We start from the raw sequence: 23,892 nt of genomic DNA, 5'->3' as shown, positions 1-23,892 counted from the left end.
GCACTCTCCAAAGTTATCAGAGATCTCTTAATTGCCAAATCAAATGACCTTTTCTCAATTATCTTCCTTCTTGTCCTCTCTGGAACAATTGCCACTGTTGATCACTTTCTTCTGGATACTCTTTCCTCTCTAGGTTTCTGTGACACGGGCCCTCTCCTGTAATCTCCTCCTATCTGTCTGACCACTCCTCAATCTCCTTTACTGAAATCTTTATCCAAGTTATTCCCATTAAGCATAGGTGTTTCACAAGGCTATATCCTGGGTCCTTTTCTCTTTTCCCTCTATCTTAACTGTCTTAGTGAGATCAGCTCTTATGGTTTCAATTGTCTATGCAGATCATTCCCAGAACTATATATTCAGACCAATTAACTTTTCTGAGCTCCAGTCCTGCATCATTAACTGCCTTTTGGACATCTGGACCTGCATATTTCACAGTTTCAAACTCAAAAGTGTCCAAAACCTTTTCCCCTAATCCTCTCCATTTAAAAAAAATTCTCTATCCTTGTCAAGGATACTGCTAGTTACCCAGGTTGTCAATCTCAGTGTCATCTTGGATTCTGCTCTCACTTACCTTACATATTATATCTGTTGCCAAATCCGGTTGTTTCTACCTCACAATATCTCTCAAATGTCTCCTCTTCACTCCCTCATCCCCTCATACTTGTACTATTGCAATAGCTTGGTCGTTGGTCTCCTTGCCCAGAGCCTCTCCCTATTCCAATCCATCCTCAGCTACCAAAGGAATAGTGTAGGTCTGTCCATGCTCCCCAACCTGACTCAACAAATTCCAGTGGCTCCCTATTACCTCCAGGATCAATATAAAATTCCCTGTATTACATTTAAATCTCATCATAGCCTGGCCCCTTCCTAACTTTCCACACTTCACCTTTCTTTATGTACTCTATGGTACAGCTATCCTGGCCTTTACATGCGACACTCAATCTCCTTTCTCTCTATGTCTTTGCACTAGTTCATCTTCCATACTTGGAATGCTCTCCTTTTTCATCTCCCTTCCTTCCTCAATCCTTCCCTCCCTCCCTCCTTCCCTCCCTTCCTTCTTTCCTGAGTCAGATCAAACCTCACCTTCTACAGGTCTAGTCACTCCAGCTACTAGATAGAACCTTGCCCTCTGAAAGTGCTGTGTACTTTGCAGATCCTAGTTGTACTTAGTTATTTATGCACTATGATTATCATTAGAATGTGAGACCCTTGAGGACAGAGATGTTTTTTAATATTCCCAGCAGTTAGCACAGTGCCTGGCACATAGTAAGCACTTAATAAATTCTTGTTGACTGATTGTCCAGTTAAATTGTTGAAGCCCATCAATCAGAGACAATTTGCACTTTCTAAGCATGAAGCAATCAATCAGTCGACACTTGTTAAGTAACTACCATGTCCCAAATGATGTGCTAGATCCTGGGGGATATAAAGATAAAACAGTTCCTGATCTCAAGGAGCTTGCATTCTATTGGAGTGAAACCACATGCACATATATAAATAGATAGAAAATACATTCAAGCTTTTTTTTTTTTTTCATGGAGGGACAGGTAGGTACTAACAGTTGGAGGAATCAGGAAAGGCTCTAAGTAGGAGGTGGCACTTGAGCTGAGTCTTGCCTAAGTCCCAAACATATTTTTACTTGTCAGTAATACCTGAAGTATAAAGGAAAATATGCCAGAATAGGAAAAAGTTGTAAGCCAACTGCATGGAGTAACATAAGTTTTAAAAGACTAGAGTGTGGTATGATAGAGGGGAGAAAAGTGATAGAATAACACCCAGGCACATCCTGCTACACTTAGAACTCAGTGAGTCTAACAATCACACTCCCTACCGCACTTGACTTAAAGGAGTGTCAAGGAGGATGCTTAGTTTGGTTTATTTTTTTCCACTCTATTTTTATAGAAGCACATGGAATAATCTGGAATGTCTTAAAAACATCAGAAATCTTGATGGCATGGATGGATTACTGTTTACTCGCATCCCTCTTAGCCTTATGCATTTCATAGATATTGTTTAATTCTTTATGCTACAAAGATAGTTACAAAGACTAGAAATAAGAAAATGAGATCTAGAGGGCAAAAATGGCCATAATCAAAATTATATATCATTTTTTGGTTTGTTTGTTTTTTGCTTTTTGGTGAGGCAGTCGGGGTTAAGTGACTTGCCCATGATAACACAGCTAGTAAGTGTTATGTGTCTGAGACCAGATTTGAACTCAGGTCTTCCTGACTCCAAGGTTGGAGCTCTATCTACTGTGTCACCTAGCTGCCCCAATATATGTCATTTCTTTGTTCATTCACTAAAAAATATTCACATGATCACAATGTGCATAGCACTTTGCTAGATATTTTAAGATAAGTAGTTTTTGTTGCTGTTCAGTCATTTTTTTAGTTGTGTACAACTCTTCATGATCCCATTTGAAGTTTTCTTGGCAAAGATACTAGAGTGCTTTACCATTTCTTTCTCCAGATCATTTTACAGATGAGGAAACTGAGGCAAACAGGGTTAAGTGACTTGCCCAGGGACACTTGGCCTGTAAGTGTCTGAGGTCACATTTGAACTCAGATCTTCCTGACTCTAGGCCTGGCACTCTATCCACTATACCACTATCCCTTATTCTAAGGTATACAAAGAAAAATAATGGTCTCTTCCCACATCATGCTTATAGTCCAGTGTGGCTAGAAGATAGAGTACATGAAGAAAAATACTGTGAAGTAAGATTGGGTATGCAGGTTAAAACCAGGCTGTAGAGGGCCTTGAATTTATATTTTACCCTGTAAGCAATGGGGAACCACTAAAGGTTTTTGGTAAGGAAAACAATTATCAGATCTTTGCTTTAGGAAGATGGCTTGGGCATCAATGTGATGGATGAATTGTAGAAACAAGATGCTACTCCAGGCTAATTGTGAGGTTATTGTGAGGCTATTGCCACAGTTCAGAGGAGGGATGCTAAGAACCTGAACTAGAGAGGTATAGAAGTAGGAGAAAAAAGGGGAATAGATAAGGGAGATATTGTAGAGATAGAAGTGACAGTACTCAACAACTAACTTGACTAGAGGTGGGGAAGAGGGAGTGAATTAAAGCTGGTGCTATGCTTTCAAGCTTTAAGTGACTGTGAGGTCAGAGGTTCTATCAACAGGTATAGAAAAGTTGGAGAAAAGGCAGGTTTTAAAGATAATTATTCAGTTTGGGGCGTGTTGAGTTTGAGGTGCTAGTGAGATATCCAGGTGGATCTCTCCATTGGACAGTTGAAGTTAAGAAGTCTGTGGTTAAGGGGAGATGTTGGGGGTGTAGATATGGATTTGATACTCATCTTTCTAGAGATAATAATTAAAGCTATGGGACTAAATGAGGCTTCCAAGGGACAGCGAATATAGAAACTGAAGAGAAGAGGGTTGAGAATAGACATGTGCAGGACACTTGAACTGAGGGGGTGGAAAGAGGAAGCATCAAAGTAGACTAAAAAAAATCAGAGTGATAGAAGGAAAACCAGGAGTTTTTCAGTATTACAGAACCAAAGGGAGAAAAGAATATGAAGAAGAAAGGGTTATCTACAATGTCAGATGCCGCAGAAAATACAAAGGAGAATAAAAGATCAAGATGGTACCCAAACAAAGCTAAGAGATCCACCATTTACACACAAGAACACCATTCTCAAATTGGAGAAGCTTGTGAAATTAATGGAGTGAGCTTAATTAAAAGAAAGCATTAAGAACTGGTCAAATGAAAGCCAGGAGGAGTGAGGCAATTTGCAAGATTATTGTCTCAGGACCAGCCTAAGTTCAAGAGGGTGCACCAGGGATATTTAGCCACCAGGAGATGAATTTTCCCTTTTTGGCCATAGATCTAATTGTTGTCTAAGGAATGAAGGATCTATGGTTATGTATCATGAAGGAAATGCCTACCCTGATGATCCTTTGAAGTAATGAAGTGTGTGCTTAACACTGGGAAAAGGAAAGAATCATTTATTATGACTTAAGAGTGGGAAATGCATTTTAGCATGAAACTACTTAGAGAAAAAATTTAGGGAGAGCATGCAGAGAAAAATATCTCTCTACATCTAAGTCTTTTCAATTGCTAAATAATTTCCCAAAGGGACATCTGCATCATATGTGTCATTGCAAATGAGACTGGGCAGGATACTAGAAGTTCCATAGTAAAGAATATTTTGTACTGACAAATGACTGGCAGAATGACTGAGAGATCTTTCCTGTCTTTAGATTCTATTACATTGTGAGCAATAACCCCCACTTCCACAAATAAAGCCTTTAATAGCAACTCCAAACTAAACCTCTCAGGATATGAAGTCTGGGAGTAAATGATTTCAAAATGATTTTTCTTCGAGTTAATTTTATTTAGCACATCTGCATAGAGGCCAGTTGCTCTCTCCCATCCACCCCTCCCCCAATCTCACCATCTAGGGGATAAATATTAGGCAGGAGAAGGAAGAGCAAGCCATAACATGGTTAAAGAAAATGGTGAACTTTGTGAGATTCTTTCTGTTCTATGTTTTCTGGCCCATGTTGGGTGTGTTAAAGTAGAAATATACGGGAGCCCACACTAGGAAAACAGACTTAAGGGGAGAGAGGGAAAGAGTGTATGTGTGTATGTGTGTGTGTGTGTGTGTGTGTGTGTGTTTGTGTGTATGTGTGTATGATGTTGAGTACTGCCAGCAGCCACAAGATATGGTAAAAAGAACACTGGATTTGAGGAGGGAAGGAAGGGAATAAGCATTAAACAGCTTCCATATGCCAGTCCCTGTGATAAACAATTTACAAATAGGGTTTCATTTGATTTGAAGTCAGCGGTTGTCATTTTGAAACTTGACTCTGGCATTCAGTACCTATATGACCTATAAGAGCAAGTCACTTAAACATTCCAAAACTGTTGCCTCACCTGCAAAGTGATGGCTTTGGGTTGGATGACCTCTGCAATCCCTTCCACCTCTAAATCTCTGATCCTATGATCTAAATGCAATGTACACTATGTTGCTTTATATATAGCCATCAATTGTAAAATTACAGCAATTCAGTAGCATTCCACTGCATCGCAGAAACAAAATGAATGGTGACATAGAAAGGAAAATGTACAGGTGACAATACAAACACCAGGGTCTTTGCTGGACTTCGTAGCTGAAGGCCACAGAATTGTATGCTAGATCTTGAGTTATCAATTAAGGACAGGCCCCTGGGTATTGTTACACAAGTGGCCCACATTTTGTGTGTGTTTTTCCTCACTAAGCAAGCTTTCATATTGGTACAGAAAAATGGTAGCCCTATTTCTGTAGGAAAATTGAGACTAGAATGTAGTAGTTGACACAGCCTCCATTTGTAACTCACAGAGATAAATGCTGCCCATGATTAACTAAGTACAGAGTAGGATAAAATGGAAGCCCCACTAGGACAATTGACTTAAGGACTTCTAGGGATAAAATCATCATGCTTCCAGTTCTACAATCCATTCCATCAGGGAATGAGGCATATACAGTATAATCCCAAAGTAATTCCTCTTGCCTCCTTCTAAGTTGTCTTTGAGGTACAAAGGTGGATTTATAAATAGAGAGATTTTTTTAAAAGTGCTAATGTCGTGAAACTATATGTTTAGCTTCTAGCATGCCTAAGCTATTAAGGGATTATTATTTTTTATGAATAAGAAAATTAAACCAATGCGGGATAATTTCTGAATGGAGAAGATGATGATGACTTAGATACAACATTTGGGAACTATGGCATAACAAATCTCAAACTCATATATTATCTTAATCTCACCTGTTGTACATCTCCAAATCAATCCATTATTAAACATCTATTAAGCACTTATTATGTACCAGGCACTGTGCTAAGTGCTGGGGATACAAAATGAGGCAAAAGACAGTCATCGTCCTCAAGGAGTTTATAATCTAATAAGGTTACAAACTAATATCTATTTTTCTGTTTCTGGAATGAATAAACTAAGTAATAGAATTGTAGAATCTTAAAGTTAGAAGAGATCATAGAGATAATCTAGCCCAAACCCTATTTTTTCTAGCTCTAAACCTATGTTACCATGCTCCTGGAGACCAGAAGACCACATATTTAGAGCTACCTTAGGGGCTTCTTTAGGGAAGAGGAAACTAAAATTTAGAGATTGACCAAATTTCCTGAGGTCTCACAGCAGGTATTTGGGCAGCTAGGTAGCATAGTGAATAAAGTGCTGGGCCTAGAGTCAGAAGGACTCTTCCTGAGTTCAAATCCAGCCTCAGACACTAGTTGTGTGACCCTGGGCAAGTCATTCAACCCCATTTGCCTCAGTTTCCTCATCTGTAAAATGAGCTGGAGAAGGAAATGGCAAATCATGCCAGTATCTTTGCCACGCAAACTCCAAATGGGGTCATGAAGAATCAGACATAACTGAAAAACGCCTAAACAAAGAGCAGGTATCTAGACCAAGGTCTTTCCAATTCAAATCCCAAGCTTTTTTTAAAGAAATGTCCTGCCTGAGTAATAGGTGCCAGAATCAGGATTTGAACCCATCTCCTCTCATTCTAAAGCCAATGCTTTTTAAAAATTAAACATATAACCTTTACTCTTTCCACTTTCCCCCATGACATTAGGTATGATACTCTTCTGATTGATTGTATAGCCACTCAATAATTCGTCAAGAGTCAACATTTAGGTTCTTATTATAGTTTTCTATAGTGTCATGTAGTGAAATGTTGAATTTAAAAGCTGAATTCATATTCCTCCTCCATTACTAGCTGGGTAACCATGAGCATAACCTCTTTGAGCACATTCCTCATCTGTACAATGGGGATAACAAGATCTGTAGCACCTACCTCACTGGGTTGTTATGAAGCTTAAATCAGATGATGTATGGGAAATGTTAAAGTATTCTGTAAATGTCATTATTTTTATCATCATCATGATCTTCATAATTTTATAGGTTTTAGAGAGTAATGAAGGCAAGCGATTACAGAACATTGCATATGAGATGTTGAACTTGGATAATTTTAGCTTCAGTGTGGCTGAAAAGTCCAACAGAGGAAGCAGATTTATGTAGTTTGAATACTGCTTTCTAAGGCTATTAACAGTCAGATTCCGATCAGACTGTGTGAGAGAGAGCTGGTGGAGAAAGAGAAGGAAAGGGGAGAATACCAAATGAGGAGGCAAATTTGTGGTAAATGTTTCTGCTTCCATCCTAGATTTCGACTTCAAGTTATTTTTTCACTACGTTTTCCTCCTAGTTTCATGATCTCTGGTAAGCTAAAATGCTGACTCAACCTGAAATCTGATACATTTCTCTTTAACACTGGCCTTTATCCACCATCTTTCCTAATGTCTCTGAGGCTGCTTCTACCTTGACACAGCCAAGCATAATGTCTTCAAAAATTTAAAGAGGACAGAATGATTTCCATATATGTAATAGGAGATTGTTTACAAAATCATCAAAGAATAAACTACCTTTTTTCTTTTTCCTTCCCCCAAACATTTTTTCCTTTCCTTTCCTTTCCTTTCCTTTCCTTTCCTTTCCTCCTTCCCTCTCTCTTTCTTCAGTGTGTAGCACTAAGTTTTTTTTTTCTTTTTTTTTAGACTGGGGTCTCCCTATCTCATCCAGGCTGTGTAGCAGCACAATTATCCTAATTCTAATGCTGAAAATAGGGAAGCTTTAACTTGCTGTTTTTCTGACCAGGCCTGGTTAGTCCCTTTAGGCAGCCTAGTGGCCCTCCACTCTCAGGCATTCCCCATATCCATGTCTGACTTAGTACAGAAACCTTGAACTCAAGGAATTCACCAGCCTCTGCCTTCCCCAGCAACAGGGATTGAAGATACATGCCATGGTGCCCAGCTTCATATCTTTTCCAAGTTATTTGAAAATAATACACTTTGTACAGAAAACAAAAATAACTTCCTCATTTCCTTCTATTTTTCCCCTTCCCCAATCTATTTCTCTGATAGCTAATTCAAGTTTGCTGACAATCACACCAATAATTTAACTAGCATTTTCTAGAAGATTATCTTTTGTCATATAACCACAGCCCTCATGGATATGAGAATTAATATTCTAATACTATTATAGCTCTGTGATCACCAGTATTGGTATTTTTAGTAATGAAAATCACAGCCCATCTAATCTTGTTCATCTTGTAAAATTTTTGCCTATGCTTTCACATGAAATTGCCCTGGTGGCATGAGGGGTGTCCACCATTGTACTGGGGACATTCCTCTGTCATTTTTTTCATATATCATGCATACCAACAGACATGTGACATGGGTTGTCACAGAATCATAGGATTATAGATTTAGAGCTGTAAGGGACTCTGAAAATGATAGATTCCAAGCCCCTCATTTACAGGTGAGAAACTCAGGCCCATTGAGCTCAAGTGATTTGTCCCTTCAATTGTGGCTTGTTCTTTCTCTGTTGACTGGACCATCTAACATATTTATAACATGTTAAAAAGTCTTAAGGCTATTTTGAGAGATGGTCCCACTTCATCCCTTCACTAGAACTTATTGAGCACAGAGGTCAAAATTATGCTGGAAAGTATTACTAAACCTGGTAGCCCCAATGATTTCTCCAGCTACTAGAATCATGAGCTGGAAGGAATGTCATAAGCCATTGATTTCAACTGTTTCAATTTTATTGAAGCACCAGGAGTGATTAAGTGACTTGCCTAGGATCATACTGCTAGTGTCTGAGATGGGATTGGAATCTGATATTTTCCAGTGTGTTCAATATACCTATAGTTCTTCTCTCCTCCCTTTACCCCACATCCAATTTAATTTACTCCTCTCCTCATCTAATCTAAGCAAAACTTTGTTCTTTTCCAAAGACTCCCTCCAAAATTTTCTCAGCATGTCAAGTCTATTCCACATTATCTTTCCTTGTCTTGGTATGATTAGGTTATCCTGCTACACTACCTCAGGTCTTATTTTTCCCCTTGAGTACCCTTCTTTCACCTTATTCCATTTTGCTGTCTCTATGCTCCCAACTCCTCCTTCCTAGTCTGCAGTTCCTTTCATTGTTATTCTTCTCATCCTTAACTCTTCTCACTGTCCTATAGACTTAAAACCCTTCCTGAGCTCTGGCAGTTTATTTCTTGCATACATTCCCTATTTTCTTAATTTCATAGTTTTCTTTTGTCTCAGTCTATGTCATCCCCTTGCAATTTTGGGCAATTTTGATCATGGATTTATATTTAACCTCTTTCTTGCCAAATAATAATCTAAAGAATACCTGGATGCCCATGAAGACACAGCTCTTTAGGTTCCTCTCCTCCTCTGCTGGCCTTTCTTGAGAATATCTTCTGGATTCCTAGTGTCATTCCCTAAACACTTCTCTATCTACTTCTCTCACCATCTATTACAGTGCTTGGATGCTGTTGTCTGCTGTTCATCCACACACCTCAACATTTGGGTCATGCTTGTCTTTATTCTATATCCTCCAGCTATTAGCCTTACTGATTTTTCTCATCCTTATGGATGACCCAAAAGATTAATCAAAAGAGTCTGAACTCTCCTCCACTCTGATGACTTTTTATCTCTACTCATATATCAGCTATTCACCAATACAATACAAGCTATTCACTAAGAAAAAAATATCCCTGATATTTTCACACACACCAAGATTGGTCTATGCTTGTAAAATGCTCTGTAGGATGAAGCACTAAACTTTTATCTCCCTCAGCACTGAGGACAGTGCTCTGCATACAGTAAGACACTTTATAAATGTTAGGGTTAGGTATTAGATCTGTGATTTCACTGGCATATGGAAATACTAGGTGAAGAAATTTCTCTTAACAATGCAATCTTCTCTGGAACTTACATTCTTAAAGAGTTACATTGTGAACATGAGTGACTTGCCCAGGTTCTGGGGCAGGACTTGAACATAAGTCGTCCTGTCTTCAAGACCAGTTCATTATCCTATCCACTATTCCATGCCACCTCTTACAGCTGAATGGAATTGAAATTGTTCCTCTAATGAGACTACTAGATTATAAATCTACATAATATTGTTTTAGTCTCTAGAATAATTGTTACTCAAAGCATATCTCACCAACTCATCACCACCTTTCTCAAACCATAGCCTACATACCCTACCTACAATAAACACCTTCTTCATCCCTAATGCTAGTCTCTCACTAAGCCATCAAAGTCTTAATCTCACCCACTTAGATTGTATGATTGAGCCCCCCCCCTTTTTTTACTAAGCTAATTCTATGGGGAACTATATAAACACCTCCTTTTCTATGAAGTTATTCTTTCATTTCACCTTTGTTCACTTTTTCCTAAGCTTCCCCTACCCCCCTCCATTCAAAACCTGTTACTAAGAAGGCTCTTGAATTGCCCTATTAAAGGCTTTCTATCCTCTGGCTTCTGTTTTTCTACATTTTTTTCTTTTTTTGGGGGGGGGTCTTTTTTCCACACTATAAATTTCCATGTTTTGTCTCTTTTTTAAAAAATTAATTTCAGTACAAAAAGTGCAGCACCATTGACATGATTGAGCTATATATGTTGACATTATATATATGTATACACACACACACACACACACACACATATATGTATATATGAACTTTAGGCAAAATTATATTATCAAGGGCATTTAGTTTCCCAGCAAAAGTATTATAAATGAGACAGATGTTTCTGGGTGTCTGCAATTCAAAATACAAACGTTTAACATCAGGTGTTACAAAGATTTAAGATTATAATAGGACTGGTTGGGCTCAGTTGCTTCAATAGACCAACAAACCAAGTTGTCAGAGGGACTCCTGAGATTTGTAGCTGGAAGCCAGTGGAATGAGGAGGGAATGGAGTGATATATTTCTACCAGGTTCTACCCCCCACTTGGATTCTTTTTGTTCCATTTTCCTCTTCTTTGAACACATTTTAAAATGTATCACTTGCTAAAATACCCAACATAAATAATCTTTTTTCCCCCACTGACATTATATTTATAGAATACATTTGCCAGCATGCTTTTCTTTCTAGGCTTAGTACTATATATTTTTTCATAAAGCCTTCATTTTGGTCTCCCTTTCTTATCAAATCAAATCAACTTAATTCACTTCTGATATGTAAATTGTGGTAGACAATTGGGAGTAATTGATCCAAACTCCCAGACGATCAGGTTCCTAGAGAAGGTTAATTACTTTATGTGGATGGACCATTTGATGCTCTGACAGCAGTATGTTCCTAGTTCTCAGGTCACAATATTTACTAGTCCAAGGCTACACAAACCAAAAATTAATTCTCAAGTTCAAGAATAATTTTATTAATGTGGAGACTCATTAATATTCCTCCCACTCTGGGGAGAAAGTTTCCATTTCTGGCTTTGTTATACACTCAGTCTATCACCTTAAAGTAGTCACTTTACTTCTAGGATTGCAACTGGTCACATAGAGGGGTAGTGAAGATAAATGAATTCGTGTTTTTAAGGTGATTTGAGGATCTTCTAATGAAAGGCATTATATAAATGCTAATTTTTATAATTCATTCCCACATCCATACATTTTATTTTAGCTGCCTCCTAAATTGATCACCCAAAGCACTAATTAACTATTAAATGTTTTTAAAAAGGAATATGGAGAACTGAAATTTTAGTCTGAATGTTGAATATTCTTCCTTTTCAGGACATAGCCCTCATGATTCCAAAGGTATTTAAATGCAGATTTTTTTTTTTTTAGAGACAGAGCTGAATGATACATTGAATGTGGTGTTACTCTTCTGTGCTAAGGTTACTGCACATTGCAAAAGTTGGAAGTACAGTCCATTGATCAGACATACACAACGTGTACTGTATTACACTTAGCAAAACTTTTAGATTTTTACATGTGATAAATTTTTTTTCAATGAAAATAATTAGAAGTTATTATATTCAAGCCATTTTGATACTCCTTGAATGGAATACATTTTAGAGAACTTTTTCAATATTCAAAAAAATTCTCAAAGATCATTTGAATTATTTTTGATCTCTCTGCCATTGATGAAATTTGTTGAATTAATGTACTATTTTTGATTTTGTGATCACTATTGCCCACTTAATGGAATAGAATGGTAGGAGAATGGTAGGGAAAGCATATCTGCTGTTGCTTTCTAGGTTTGGCTCCTGACTTTCTCTACCATGCCCCTGAGCTGATATAGTCTCCCCTCTCCATGTTGGCTTCCTTTTAGATGTTATTTTTCCTTCATTAGAATGTAAACTACTAGAGGGCAGGCACTGTCTTTCTTTTTGCTTTTATTGTATTCCCAGCACTTAGCACAGTGCTTGGCACATAGTAAGTGGGGGGGAATGGGAAGGAAATTAGCACTTATATAGCACCTACTATGTGCCAGGCACTGTGTTAAGTGCTTTACAAATAATTCATTTGATTCTCGGCAACCCTGACAGGGATATACTGTTATAAGTATACATATGAGGAAACTGAGGCAAATAGATATTAAGTAAGGGGCACACAGTATCTAAGGCTGGATTTGAACGCAGATCTTTCTGACTCCAAGCCCAGCACTCTATACAAAGCGCTACATAGCTGCTTCATTAAAGGTTGAATAAATGCTTGTTGATTTGACTTGCTAGGTTATTTTCCATGTAGGGTCTACAAATGTGTGATCTCATCTTTTTGGACGTTTTCTTCAAAGATGCAGGTTACAACCCATCTAAGCCTGCCTATCCTGTGTGGCTATTTCCCATGCCCTCCCTTAAGTGTGCCACAGGGTTCCCCTCAATGGGCTATAGGCCTTCCTTACTTTCTCCTGAAATTGCAAGGATAACAATGAAACACTTAGGCTGTCTATCTGTTCTACCTTGCTCTCACCATGTGATTGGTCCAGTTTTTATTTTGTAAGTTACAATTTTGAAAAGAGTCACTCAGGGCTATTAGTGGTCTATGATATTAAAACAACCAGGAAAAGAAGTCCTATAGTGAAGCTGGTACCACAGAGAGATTATTCTAATGGATATCTTACCATCCTCTGGGTATGACTCACCCTCAGTTCTAATGCTTCTGTCCTAACTAGCCCTGGAGGAACCCTGAGGAGGCAACTTATACTCTAGGTTATTCTCAGAACTCTGTTTTATCCTGGGAATGAATGAACAAAGGTTGAAGGTATGTACCAGGGAATATCTTATAAGTACATTACCAGATAGAAGACAAATAAACTGTCTTTAGAGACAGTTTAGAGACAACTTCTCTTTAGCGACACTCCTCAGTTAGACTTTATTCTGGCTCAATCTAGAGGGCCTAAAGTATGACTCCTGAGCGAATGCTTGCAATCTAGGACTTTTGAGGCATCAGGAAAAGTGATTGATTGCTAATTTTACTCCTTTCTCTACTACAGACGGATCTCTGCAGCATAGATAGGGTAAGACAAAGTAAAATAAAAACTTGAATGAATGCTGCAGGATGATTTTAAAAAGGTTAAAAAGTAAAAAAAAAAGATTACAAATAAATGTTAGGATGTTATGTGGCTACAGTAATATATTAAATATTTTTCATATCTTCATAAGTGATTAATTCTGACTCAATAGCTGATATAAACAGTTGTTTGCTGTGCTTGTCTTCATTTTATGGTAAAGTAAGACTCAGAAAATTTTACTGATTATCCTCTGAAATGTCTTGTTTTATATAACAAGAGTGGAAATGGGATTGGTCTTTCATAATTCTTAGCTTACTTGATTTACTCCCTGACAGGCATCCCAGAATTCAGTATAAAATACTTTAAAAGTTATTCTTTATGGAAATTCAGAGAACTCTATTTCCTCTGAGAAAACAGAAAACACTTTTTATTATGTTAAATGATAATGAAACCATTTTGATTTAGCTACTTATGATTGTGTAGGAAACTTAGATTTTGATTTTAGTTTAAGGGAATAATCCAACAATTAATTTACCTATTTTAGGGGCCTTTGTTACCTCAGAGAGATCAGGAAGGAAGACATCTGACTTGTTTGGGATTTCTACTGAAGCCCTGGGGCTCAAAACATGATGCTGATTGAATAACCTGAGAGCTTGTGTTGGCTTTCATTAAGACAGACATATTATTATTATTAACTACACTTAAACAATTTAAAATCTAATAAAGCCCATTTTCATTACGATTCATTAATAAGGCAATTCCAAAACACTTTGGATAAAATCATGTCTATCAAGCAATTTATATACTATTCCAACTCTCCAACTTTTTCCACATGTGTGCATTCACGCACACACACACACACACACAGAGTAATACAACACTGTTAGGAGTCATATCTGATTTTTTGAAATGTAGCTTTTTCCAAATAGTGCCATTTTAAAGGAAGGTCACTACAGAAGCTATGAATGAGGGTCAAACATCAAGGAATAATTTCCACATCACTGACCTCTAAGGAGCTCATGGATATCGTTGACCCAGTTTCGCTTCTTGCTAGTCCTGCATTGTCATCCAGCTCAGAGGCCATGAAGTTCTTTACAGCAGTACGAGGCTCAAATGGCAAATTCTGCATATGCTCCTGGGGTGCAAGGTGCTGATCTAAATTCATACTAAACTGGTCCATGACAGGAGGATTCATGTTAAATTCAGGATTGACTTTGTAGTGCAACAGCCTTTCATGAGGCAAGGTTTCCATGCCAATATTCAGTTTACTCTCCTCTTTCAATGCTGATTGGGCATTGACAGAGCTTCTGGGCATCACTATATAGTCACTTTCCATCATTCTTTCTTGAGGATGTACTATGTCCATATCTGCCCCTCTCAAATTATCATCAGTGCATAAGTACACAGTTCGCCGTAACTCACTGTTATCTTTTTTCAGACACTGATTAGCCAACTCATTCATGCTCATTGGCATATGCAGACCTGTGGGCTGCTGGATGATGACTTTGGAAATGATGTTCCCAGGCAAAGTTGAATAGCTCAGGCCCTCGGGATTTGTTGCCTTTTCTTCTTCATCATCATTCAGAGAAATCCGAGATAGTGTTCCTGTTATTGTAGCTGCCCGGCAAGGCCCAATATCCTTATGAAGAACTGTAATTAGAATACAGCATTTTTGGAAATGAAAGTCATTGTACTTTTAAAGTCATTTGTTTTTCCATTAGTGCCCTCCTTTGTTTTTCTCTTTGGCTATTTTATTTTTATTTCCTTTCCTTAACAACCTGCACTGAAGTCCTATTTCACTACTTTAACATGGCATACAAGAATCCCTAGTTCCTCATAAGCTATGCCAGAAGAACATGAGCTCAGGATGGTTTTGTCAAAATGGGAAGTCCTTCAATGTAAACTGTCCTCTGAGGAAGAACCCATCTAAGTGTAGGGGGTTTTATCAACCAGGATGTTGGCCATGAAGTGATGATTTTTTTTTTTAGACCACATTTCATTATAATATCTACGAAAAGTGTGGAGAGGTAAAGATTTGTATTGGTAGAGAGAATATGTACACCCTGATGAAGTCATGGATCTTTTGAAATATTGGGATATTCTTTAATAACATTAAAGTGATCCTTTAATTAAAACTATGTTTTTATATGTTGTTTATAAATTATCTTTATAATTTCCTACAAAGATGAAACTTCTACTCTTTCTGTCAATGTACTATATTAACTCTGGTAAGCCATAACTTTAAGTGGAAACGTGCTTTCTGAAAATCTGAAAAATGGCCTTAAAAATTGCAGCTTACAGTAACATGTGAGCAACTCAATGTATAACCTCTTAGGAAAAAGAAAAACAGAGTATAAGTTAGATTTCTCATCTACCCACCCTGTAATCTTCTGTGGAACTATGAACTAGTTCATGCTTTTTAAAATGTTCATTGTTTTTCTCTACAAATGCTCTATAACTAGTAATCATTACTAAATTATCTTTTGAATAGAGATAATTAGGAATGAATGTATTTATGCCAGTAATTCCTATCTTGTTTCACCTGAAGAATCCAACAAAAATTGTGTCACTGAAAATTAATGAGCAGTTATCCATTGAAGTCCATCTGGTCAAGTAGGTACAGGGAACAGAGGTATTTATCACATTTAGTTTTAAATACAAGAAAGTTTTTTTTACATAACCAATTCTGGTACTCTAATTCCCCAGAATGTATATGAAAATCACCAACTGAGTTTAAATAGATAAATAATTTAAGCCTCTGTGACTCACTTTTCTTTCATTAGCCTTGGGGAAAAAAAAAGTAACTCAGGAAAGAAATAGATGCCTTATCAGGATTTAAAAATGGAGGACAAATAGGTAGCCCCCCCCCAAAAAATTAAGCATTTTCCAATTGAAATTACTGTCAACTCCTAGGAGTGCATTGACTCTACTTCAAAAGAAAGTCATGTTATTTTAGAGAAGGTAGTGGGGGCAGCTAGGTGGCACAATGGATAGAGCACCAGCCCTGGAGTCAGGAGGACCTGAGTTCAAATCCCACCTCAGACACATAATACTTCCTGTGTGACTCTGGGCAAGTCACTTAACCCCAATTGCCTCACAAAAAAAAAAAAAATAAAGAAGGTAGTGATCTAACTCATGCTTGGTTGTGCTCAATGGTCTGTTTTGAAGTGCTCTGTAGGCATAAGTGTGACAGTGGTGATATAACTTCCTTTATCCCAAATAACCATCATCTTCTTTCACCTCTGTTCAACACAATCCCACAGACCTGACTTTCAGTCTCTCCAAAATGGAGACAATCTGTTAACATTCATTTTGGTTTATATACTATGGAATTTGTTGTTATATTGTCTCCTCATAAAGGCTTTCACATGTATTACATTCCTCTTCCAATTATCAAATAAAAGAATTACTTTCTATATACTAAAACATAGGTAAAGTTTTTGAGTATTTGCCCCTTTTGCAAGTTGGTACTTATTATAAAAAAGCCTTAAATATAAGTTTAAGCTTGTATCATTCATATTGCACCTTTCCATCAGAAAGAAAGTATGCAGCTATTTCATTAGATTTTTAAATTTTAGACACTGAAATCTTATCACATGCACATCAAACATTTTAAAATTAGCTCCCATTTCATTTGGGTTTCCTTTTAATCCTCTGCAGGAGGCAAAATGAACTTGGATTTTAAAAATCTATTTCTGTATCTTTTAAAATAAAGCACTAGAAATGAATGGTAGTTAATGAGCAATTATGTTTGGGTAATGATTGTATAGCTAATAGATTTCATGAAAGAAAAAAAATAATTTTTAAACCTTTCAGATCTCACAGAACACTTAAAAAATTTTAAACTATTAGGTACATACAAAAATAAAGCAAGAACCTAGAGAGGTGGAATTTGTAGAAGAGTGATGGACATCAGTAATAATGAATTTATAATTGTCACTATCTAGGATGATAGAATGGAAAGAACAATGGATTTGGAATCAGATTCAGACAATGAATAATAATTCATTAAGCTATTACCACATACCAGGCACTCTGGTAAATACTGGCAATACAAAGAAAAGGACCAAAATCGTCCTTTCCTGCAAGGAAATTACATTCTAGTGGGAGAGACAACACGTATATTAATAGGCATGTGGAAGATGCATACAGAATTGATAGAAGTTTTAGAGGGAATGCACAAGGACCTGAGAAGACCTAGGCTCAAAACCTGGATCTGTTACTACTTGCATAACCTTGGATAAGTCTCTTAATCTTTAAGCCTCTATGTTTTCATTTGTAGAGTCAATCTTCTACTGTCATCTATACTTTTAAAATTGTCATTCTGTACTTTCAAAAAATTCTGGTGAAGGCAACCATAAAGCTAACTTTTCCCACACATGAGAGGCATATCAACTATTTAGATTTTCTAAAAAAGTATATTTATGTGTGTTTGTATATAAACATGTCTATGTGTGTATATATATATATATACACACTTATATATATATGTATATATATACACACATATATACATATATATAAACATTTTATATATACCTACATATATGGTCAATCAAGAAGCATTTATCAAATATTTATTTTTGCCATGCAGCATTCTATTAAGTGATGGGGATACAAAAAAAAAAGACAAAAACAGTCTCAGTCCTTAGAGGATTTACATTTTTAAGAGAGAGACAACATGTAAATAATTAGGATTTTCTGAGTTGGGCCTGACTTGGGATAGGACCCTGGTGGTTTATGTTTGATATTACAACAAACTGAAATGGTTGGACGTCATTACAACTAGCTATAGCAGAAGGATAACTTGCTATAGTCAACAAGGATGTGCGTTTAGAAACATTTTGAGATGATTCTGCTGAGTAAAGATCCCCTGCCTGAGTTTCCCATCATGGTCCACTAGCCAAATTTTAGAGAAGTCTTGGAGCTTCTCATGGCTTTTGTGTACTTAAGAGACTACGAAGTAACGCCAGCAGCCTAAATCTTAAATCCCTTGAGTCAATCAAGTTTTGAGGATGATTAGAATACCTTTTAAGGAAAAACTAGCCTAACTTGCATAGAGGAAGTGTTAGAAAATTGTTCTCACTGTCCAGGTATATACGAGATATCTAGATAGTATGTATGGTAGATAGAAAGTAATAGGAACGGGAAAGGCACTAGTAACTAGAGGAACTTGGAAAGGACTCCTGAAGAAGGGATTTGGGCTGAGGCTTGAAGGAAGCCAGGGAAAACAAGGAGGCAGAGCTAGGGTAAGGGGATCATTCCAGGCATGGGGGACAGCCAGTGCAAAGGCAAAGGGACGGGAGATAGAGTATCCTACTCAAGGAACAATCTTGCTGCATTATAGGGTGTATGGAGGGGAATAAAGTGTAAGAAGACTGGGAAGGTACAATGAGCCAGGTTATGAAGAGCTTTACGTGCCAAACAGAGGACTTCATATTTGGTCTTTTGAATTTTGCACATATCAGGTTCACGATATCAATGGGACTTCCAGTTGAAGATCCAGTACACACTTATCTAGTTACATACATGTGAGAAGAAAATGATAGGAATTAAAGCTCAAGATATGAGATGTAATAGCAAGAGGACACCTTACTTAAATGCCTCAAAAGATCTATGATTTCACTGGTGGGGATATATCCATTACTTGTTCTCTCTCATCCTTACCTTTCTCAACCATACCCCACCCATTTCCCTAATCCAACTCTGCCCATGGCTTTCGCTATGCCCTCTAGAATTTCCCTAATCTTCCAAAATGAATAAATTTCCCTGCATCCTGTATCTTTTTTTCTCACATCTTCCCATCCATTTGCCTTCATTGAGACCTGGCTACTCCAGATGACACTGCAACTCTGACCATATTTTCCATCACTTACATGCCTTTCAATATACTGATCCTGGAGGGAAGGGGGAGAGAATTGGAATACTCTTTGCTCTACTCTGCTTCTTCCAAACACTCTCTTTGCCACCATGACTCAGCAACATTCCTATGAAAAAGTCTATAATATCAAAAATTATCCCCTTTTCCTATGAATGTAGGCTCCTGTTTACCAGATCCTGGTCATTCATCCTCCTTTTTTCAAAGAGTATAGGTCAAGGACTGGCTAAGAATCTTTCTTAAGTCTACCATTACCCTCATGTGTTTCACTTTCTTAATAAAAACTCTGACATTAATCTGACCATAGCTTCTCATCATTCCATTATAACACTCTTCCTCAGCCCTTTTATACATATTCTACACTTTCACAATGATCTGCAATCCTCATTACATTTTCAGGCCATAAACACACTGACTTAACTTTTTTCCCCTCCCCAATCTCAACACTTCAACTTTACACAGCCATCAATTCTCAAAGCCTTTGCCCTACCACTATTTCCATCCCTTGCCAATTCTTAGCCATGGATTTTTCCAGCCTTCTACTTCTTTTGTTCCTACTGTCATGCTGCTGAACAGAGCTGGAGGAAGTCACAAAACCATGCTGACTGTGTCTACCATAAATTCAAGTAATCTAATTTCAACTTGACTTTGACTACAGCAAGGCAGACTTTATTTCTTCCCTAATTGATTCCTTATTTTGCTACCCTTAGAAGCTATTCCAAACTTTTTCTTCTCTCCTCAAGCTTCTTACACCTTTCCTCTCTCTCACTCTATCAAAGAACTTGCTGCTTTACTTTATTGGGAAAATTGAGGCTATTTTATGTGAACTCCCAATTTCCCCTTTCTCCACATCATCTCTATCTGCTACTTCCCCCCAGTTTCTGATAGAGAGGTCACCATTCTCCTTGTTAAAGCTTCTATACAGGTGTGTTGTGAGGCTCAAATCAGATTATGGGTGTAAAATATTATTCAAACTTTAGGCTATATATGTGCTTCTCCTTCTTTTTCTTCTTTTGTCACCAGGCCTCCAGTTTGCTGATGATTTCTTTCCCTGAGCCTTCTATTTCACTCTTGACTGTATCGTTTTCTCCTTCCCAATACCCCCATATTTTCTCCAGGAGACTGACCTCCCAATTATATCCTTTCTCTCTCTAATCTTTGATCTCTCACTTTCTACTGGTTCTTTCCCTACAGTTTTCAGGGGGCCCCTAAATTTCAGAACTTTCCCTAGACACTACCATCCCATCAAGCTCTCATCCTATATCTTTCCTCTCTTTCTCAGCCGAATTCCTAAGAAAAAGTTGTCTAAACTCATTTGCTCCACTTCCTGTCCTCTCTTGCAATGTGGCATGTGGCCTCACCATTAAATTAAGCTGCTCACTCCAAAGTTTCCAAACATCTCTTAATTACCAAATCTGATGGTATTGTCTCAGTCCACATCCTTCTTGACCTCTATGTTACATTTAACACTACTGACAACACTCTTCTCCTAGATACTCTCTTTTTTTCTGAGTTTTTGTGACATTGCTTTCTCCTGGTTCTCCTCCTAACTCTTTGATAGCTCATTTTCAATCTCCTTTGTTGGCTCATCATCCATATCACATACTCTAACATGCATCATAACTCTCTCCTAGGCCCCATCTCTATATTCTCTTTTTCTGTGACCTCATTAGCTCCCTTGGATTTTCTATGCAGATGATTCACAGATCTACACTTTTGCACCCAATCTCTCCCCTAAATTGCATCATTGCTTTCATCACCTCTTGCTTGGATCATTGCAATAGCCTCATAACTTGTCTTGTTGTTCCAAGTTTCCCTCCCCCCCCCACTATATCCTATCCTCTATATAGCTGCCAAAATGATTTTCCATAAGCACAAATCTGATCATGTCACTTTCCTATTCTGCAAATTTCAGTGGTTCTCTATTCACTTTGGGATGGAATATCAACTGCTTAGTTTCCAAAGGCCCTCATAACCTAGCTCCAACCTAACCTTCCAGCATCACTGTGCATTATTCCCCATCCAGTCAAACTAGCCTTGCTCCTCACACATGACATTCTTATATCTTGTCTCCATGCCTTAATATTGGCTAGTCCGCATGCCTAGAATGCAATCCTCTGCCTCATAAAAGCCTTCTTTTTCTTTAAGACACAACTCAAGGATCATCTTCTACTTGAAGCCTTTCCTGATCACAATCCCCCAACTGCTAGTGTACACTTCCACAATGACCTTGCATTATTTATATTTCTTATCTTTAAATTAATTCTGTATACTTGTGTATTTATTGTCTTTCTGTTAGAGTATAAGGTCCTTTAGAGGGGAGATTCCTTCATTCTTTTTAATTGTATTCCCAGAATCTAGCATAATACCTGTCACAAAGTAGGTACTTAATAAAGATGAACTATTTATTGAGGTTTAAACCCTTCCAAATCTTAGAATATAGTTTAGTGAGTTTCTGTGGACAAAAATATTAATCTCCTGTTAAGTGAGGAAAAAAATACTTCACTACCTCAAATGTATTCAGGTCTCAAAATCCAGCCATATCATGTTTCAGGCTACTGAGGTTATAGAGAAAATGATAAATGCTACAAGACCATGGCATATATTTAGCTCAGTTTTTGACAATGATTCAAATGTGGTCTTCAAAACTTACATGCCAATAAGTATTGCATTTTGGATACAATAGACAGCATCTAGAGAAGAGCAACCAGCAATGGTAAAGCAGTCTAGAAATGGTGTCATAAACGGTATAAAAGCAAAAACAAAGGGAAGACTTAGCAAGACATGTATTTGGTGGTACGTCATATGCAACAGGGAATAGACATTATTGCTCCAGGAACAGAACTATGAGTATTGGGTGGAAGTTGCAGGGAGGTGGAATTTCCTAACTATTATTGTTGTCTGTCAATGGAAAAAAGTAATGAATTCTTCATTGCATGAAGTATTCAGAGACAGCCCTTAAAGATCATATAAAAGGAATCCTTTAATGACACTGGGAAGGAGATTGACTTCTAAGTTCCCTACTGAAGTTAAGATGCTCTAATTCTAAATGAACATTTTAAAGATATTTATTTATATAATTAAACATATAAAATAAACATGAATAGAAATGATGTTTGTACTAGATGAAACTTCCTAACTTTTTTAAATATCAGAAATAACAACTGTAGCATCCAAAGATTCTTACCTGAACGGCAAGCAATGTCCACATCCTTTTCAAAATCTGTCTGTAACAACAAATAATAAGACATAACAATGATCACTTAGTGATAACTCCATTTTCACTGCCCAGATAATCTGAAATTTTCAGATATATGATTAGGCATATTTTTTTGTGCAAAAGAGAGAATATTTGTGCAAAAAGAGAGAATATTTTGTTAATAATTAGATTGTTTTCAAGAATACTGTCTAGATACAAAGTATTAAATAAAAATGACTGTAGATGACATGACGTTTTAAATAAGATGACATAATACATAGTGACTTCTTTATTGAGGATGTTGACCACCATATTAAATATGAGTATGATTTTAAAGAAAGAATGTTAGGGACATTTTATAAACAGTAAAAATGAGAAATGTTTGCAAATTACATTAATATAAATGTTTTACAATAGACTTTTGTATTTTATTTTAAATGGCAACATTAAATGTATTGTTTATGGTTATATTTCTTGTAACGAAGCCAAGGTTGCCTCTCTTTGTAATCAAAATATTTCCTCAAGTTATCTTCATTCCCAAGCAACAAGAAAGGATCTCTAGCTTAATCATTAAACTTTATATTTTAAAAATGTCAGGATCATCTATTATAGTTAAATAAGCACAAATCTGGTAAAAAAAACCCTTATTGTTGTATTTTAGTCCAATTCAAATATTTGCCCTGTAATTAAAAATAACTGCATATAAAAACCCCAATTATTATTTTGATAACTCAATTTGAGGGGAAAAAAAGAGCCAAAATCATTAATCCAGCCCTGTGCTATTCAATGTCATCTTTGAATTTTCTAAAGTTAAAAACTTGTGTGTGTATGGGCACATAAATTTTCTAAGTATTGACTCTTCCCATATTTTAGTTAATGGTGTCTAACTTGGCCTCTTTGATATGGACTGAAGTGAAACAAAGAGGCTCTGAGAATCTATGAAATATTAACCTTTTAAAAACCTAGAGTATCCATCTCATCTGATTTCTAAATAGGATGTTAAGGCAAATCCAAGTGGTTATAATTAAGTATGCCTTCATTCAACAAGTGTTGTTACCATCTCAATAATTCCCTAGTTGTTCTTTCTTTGGAAGAATGTCACCCCATTAAGCGTTGAAGACAGCAAAAAGTGTACCACCCATCACATTCTCTGTTCTAAATAAACACCAGAGTCTTTCTTAAAAGTTTAATCTAGTTGTTCCTTCCAAAAAGAAATCACCTCCTTCAGATTGCTAAGTGGGAACAGGAGGGCAATAAAAGAGCAACATCTAAACTTTTGCAACCCTGGAATCGTAGTATAGGAATTTAATAAAAGATGAATATTATAATATTCTTCAAGTAAAGATTAATGAGCTAAAAATTAACTCACTCATTGGGTCTTTCCTATTATTATTATTATTATCATTATTACTATTAAGGACATTTGTTTTTTCTCTTTAAAAAAATTATTGCCTAATGACAGTTTTAAGGATAAAGTAAAAACT

General features: G+C 36.9%; 1 protein-coding gene across 1 annotated transcript in view; it reads right to left on the bottom strand.

Annotated features, from left to right (window-relative positions):
* The window catches only part of ADGRB3 (adhesion G protein-coupled receptor B3), a 902,542-nt gene that overhangs the window by 25,006 nt on the left and 853,644 nt on the right, over positions 1-23,892 (bottom strand). The window contains exons 26-27 of the mRNA XM_027852945.1: positions 22,397-22,436; positions 14,338-14,981 (exon numbers count right to left, since the gene is read on the bottom strand). Of these exons, the coding sequence (XP_027708746.1) occupies positions 14,338-14,981; positions 22,397-22,436 (684 nt within the window). The remainder of the gene's footprint in view (positions 1-14,337; positions 14,982-22,396; positions 22,437-23,892) is intronic.

Source organism: Vombatus ursinus, unplaced genomic scaffold (genome assembly GCF_900497805.2).
Source record: "Vombatus ursinus unplaced genomic scaffold, bare-nosed wombat genome assembly UNPS02009835.1, whole genome shotgun sequence".
In the NCBI taxonomy this organism is placed as follows: Eukaryota; Metazoa; Chordata; class Mammalia; order Diprotodontia; family Vombatidae; genus Vombatus; species Vombatus ursinus.
This window is presented reverse-complemented; position numbering and strand designations above follow the sequence as displayed.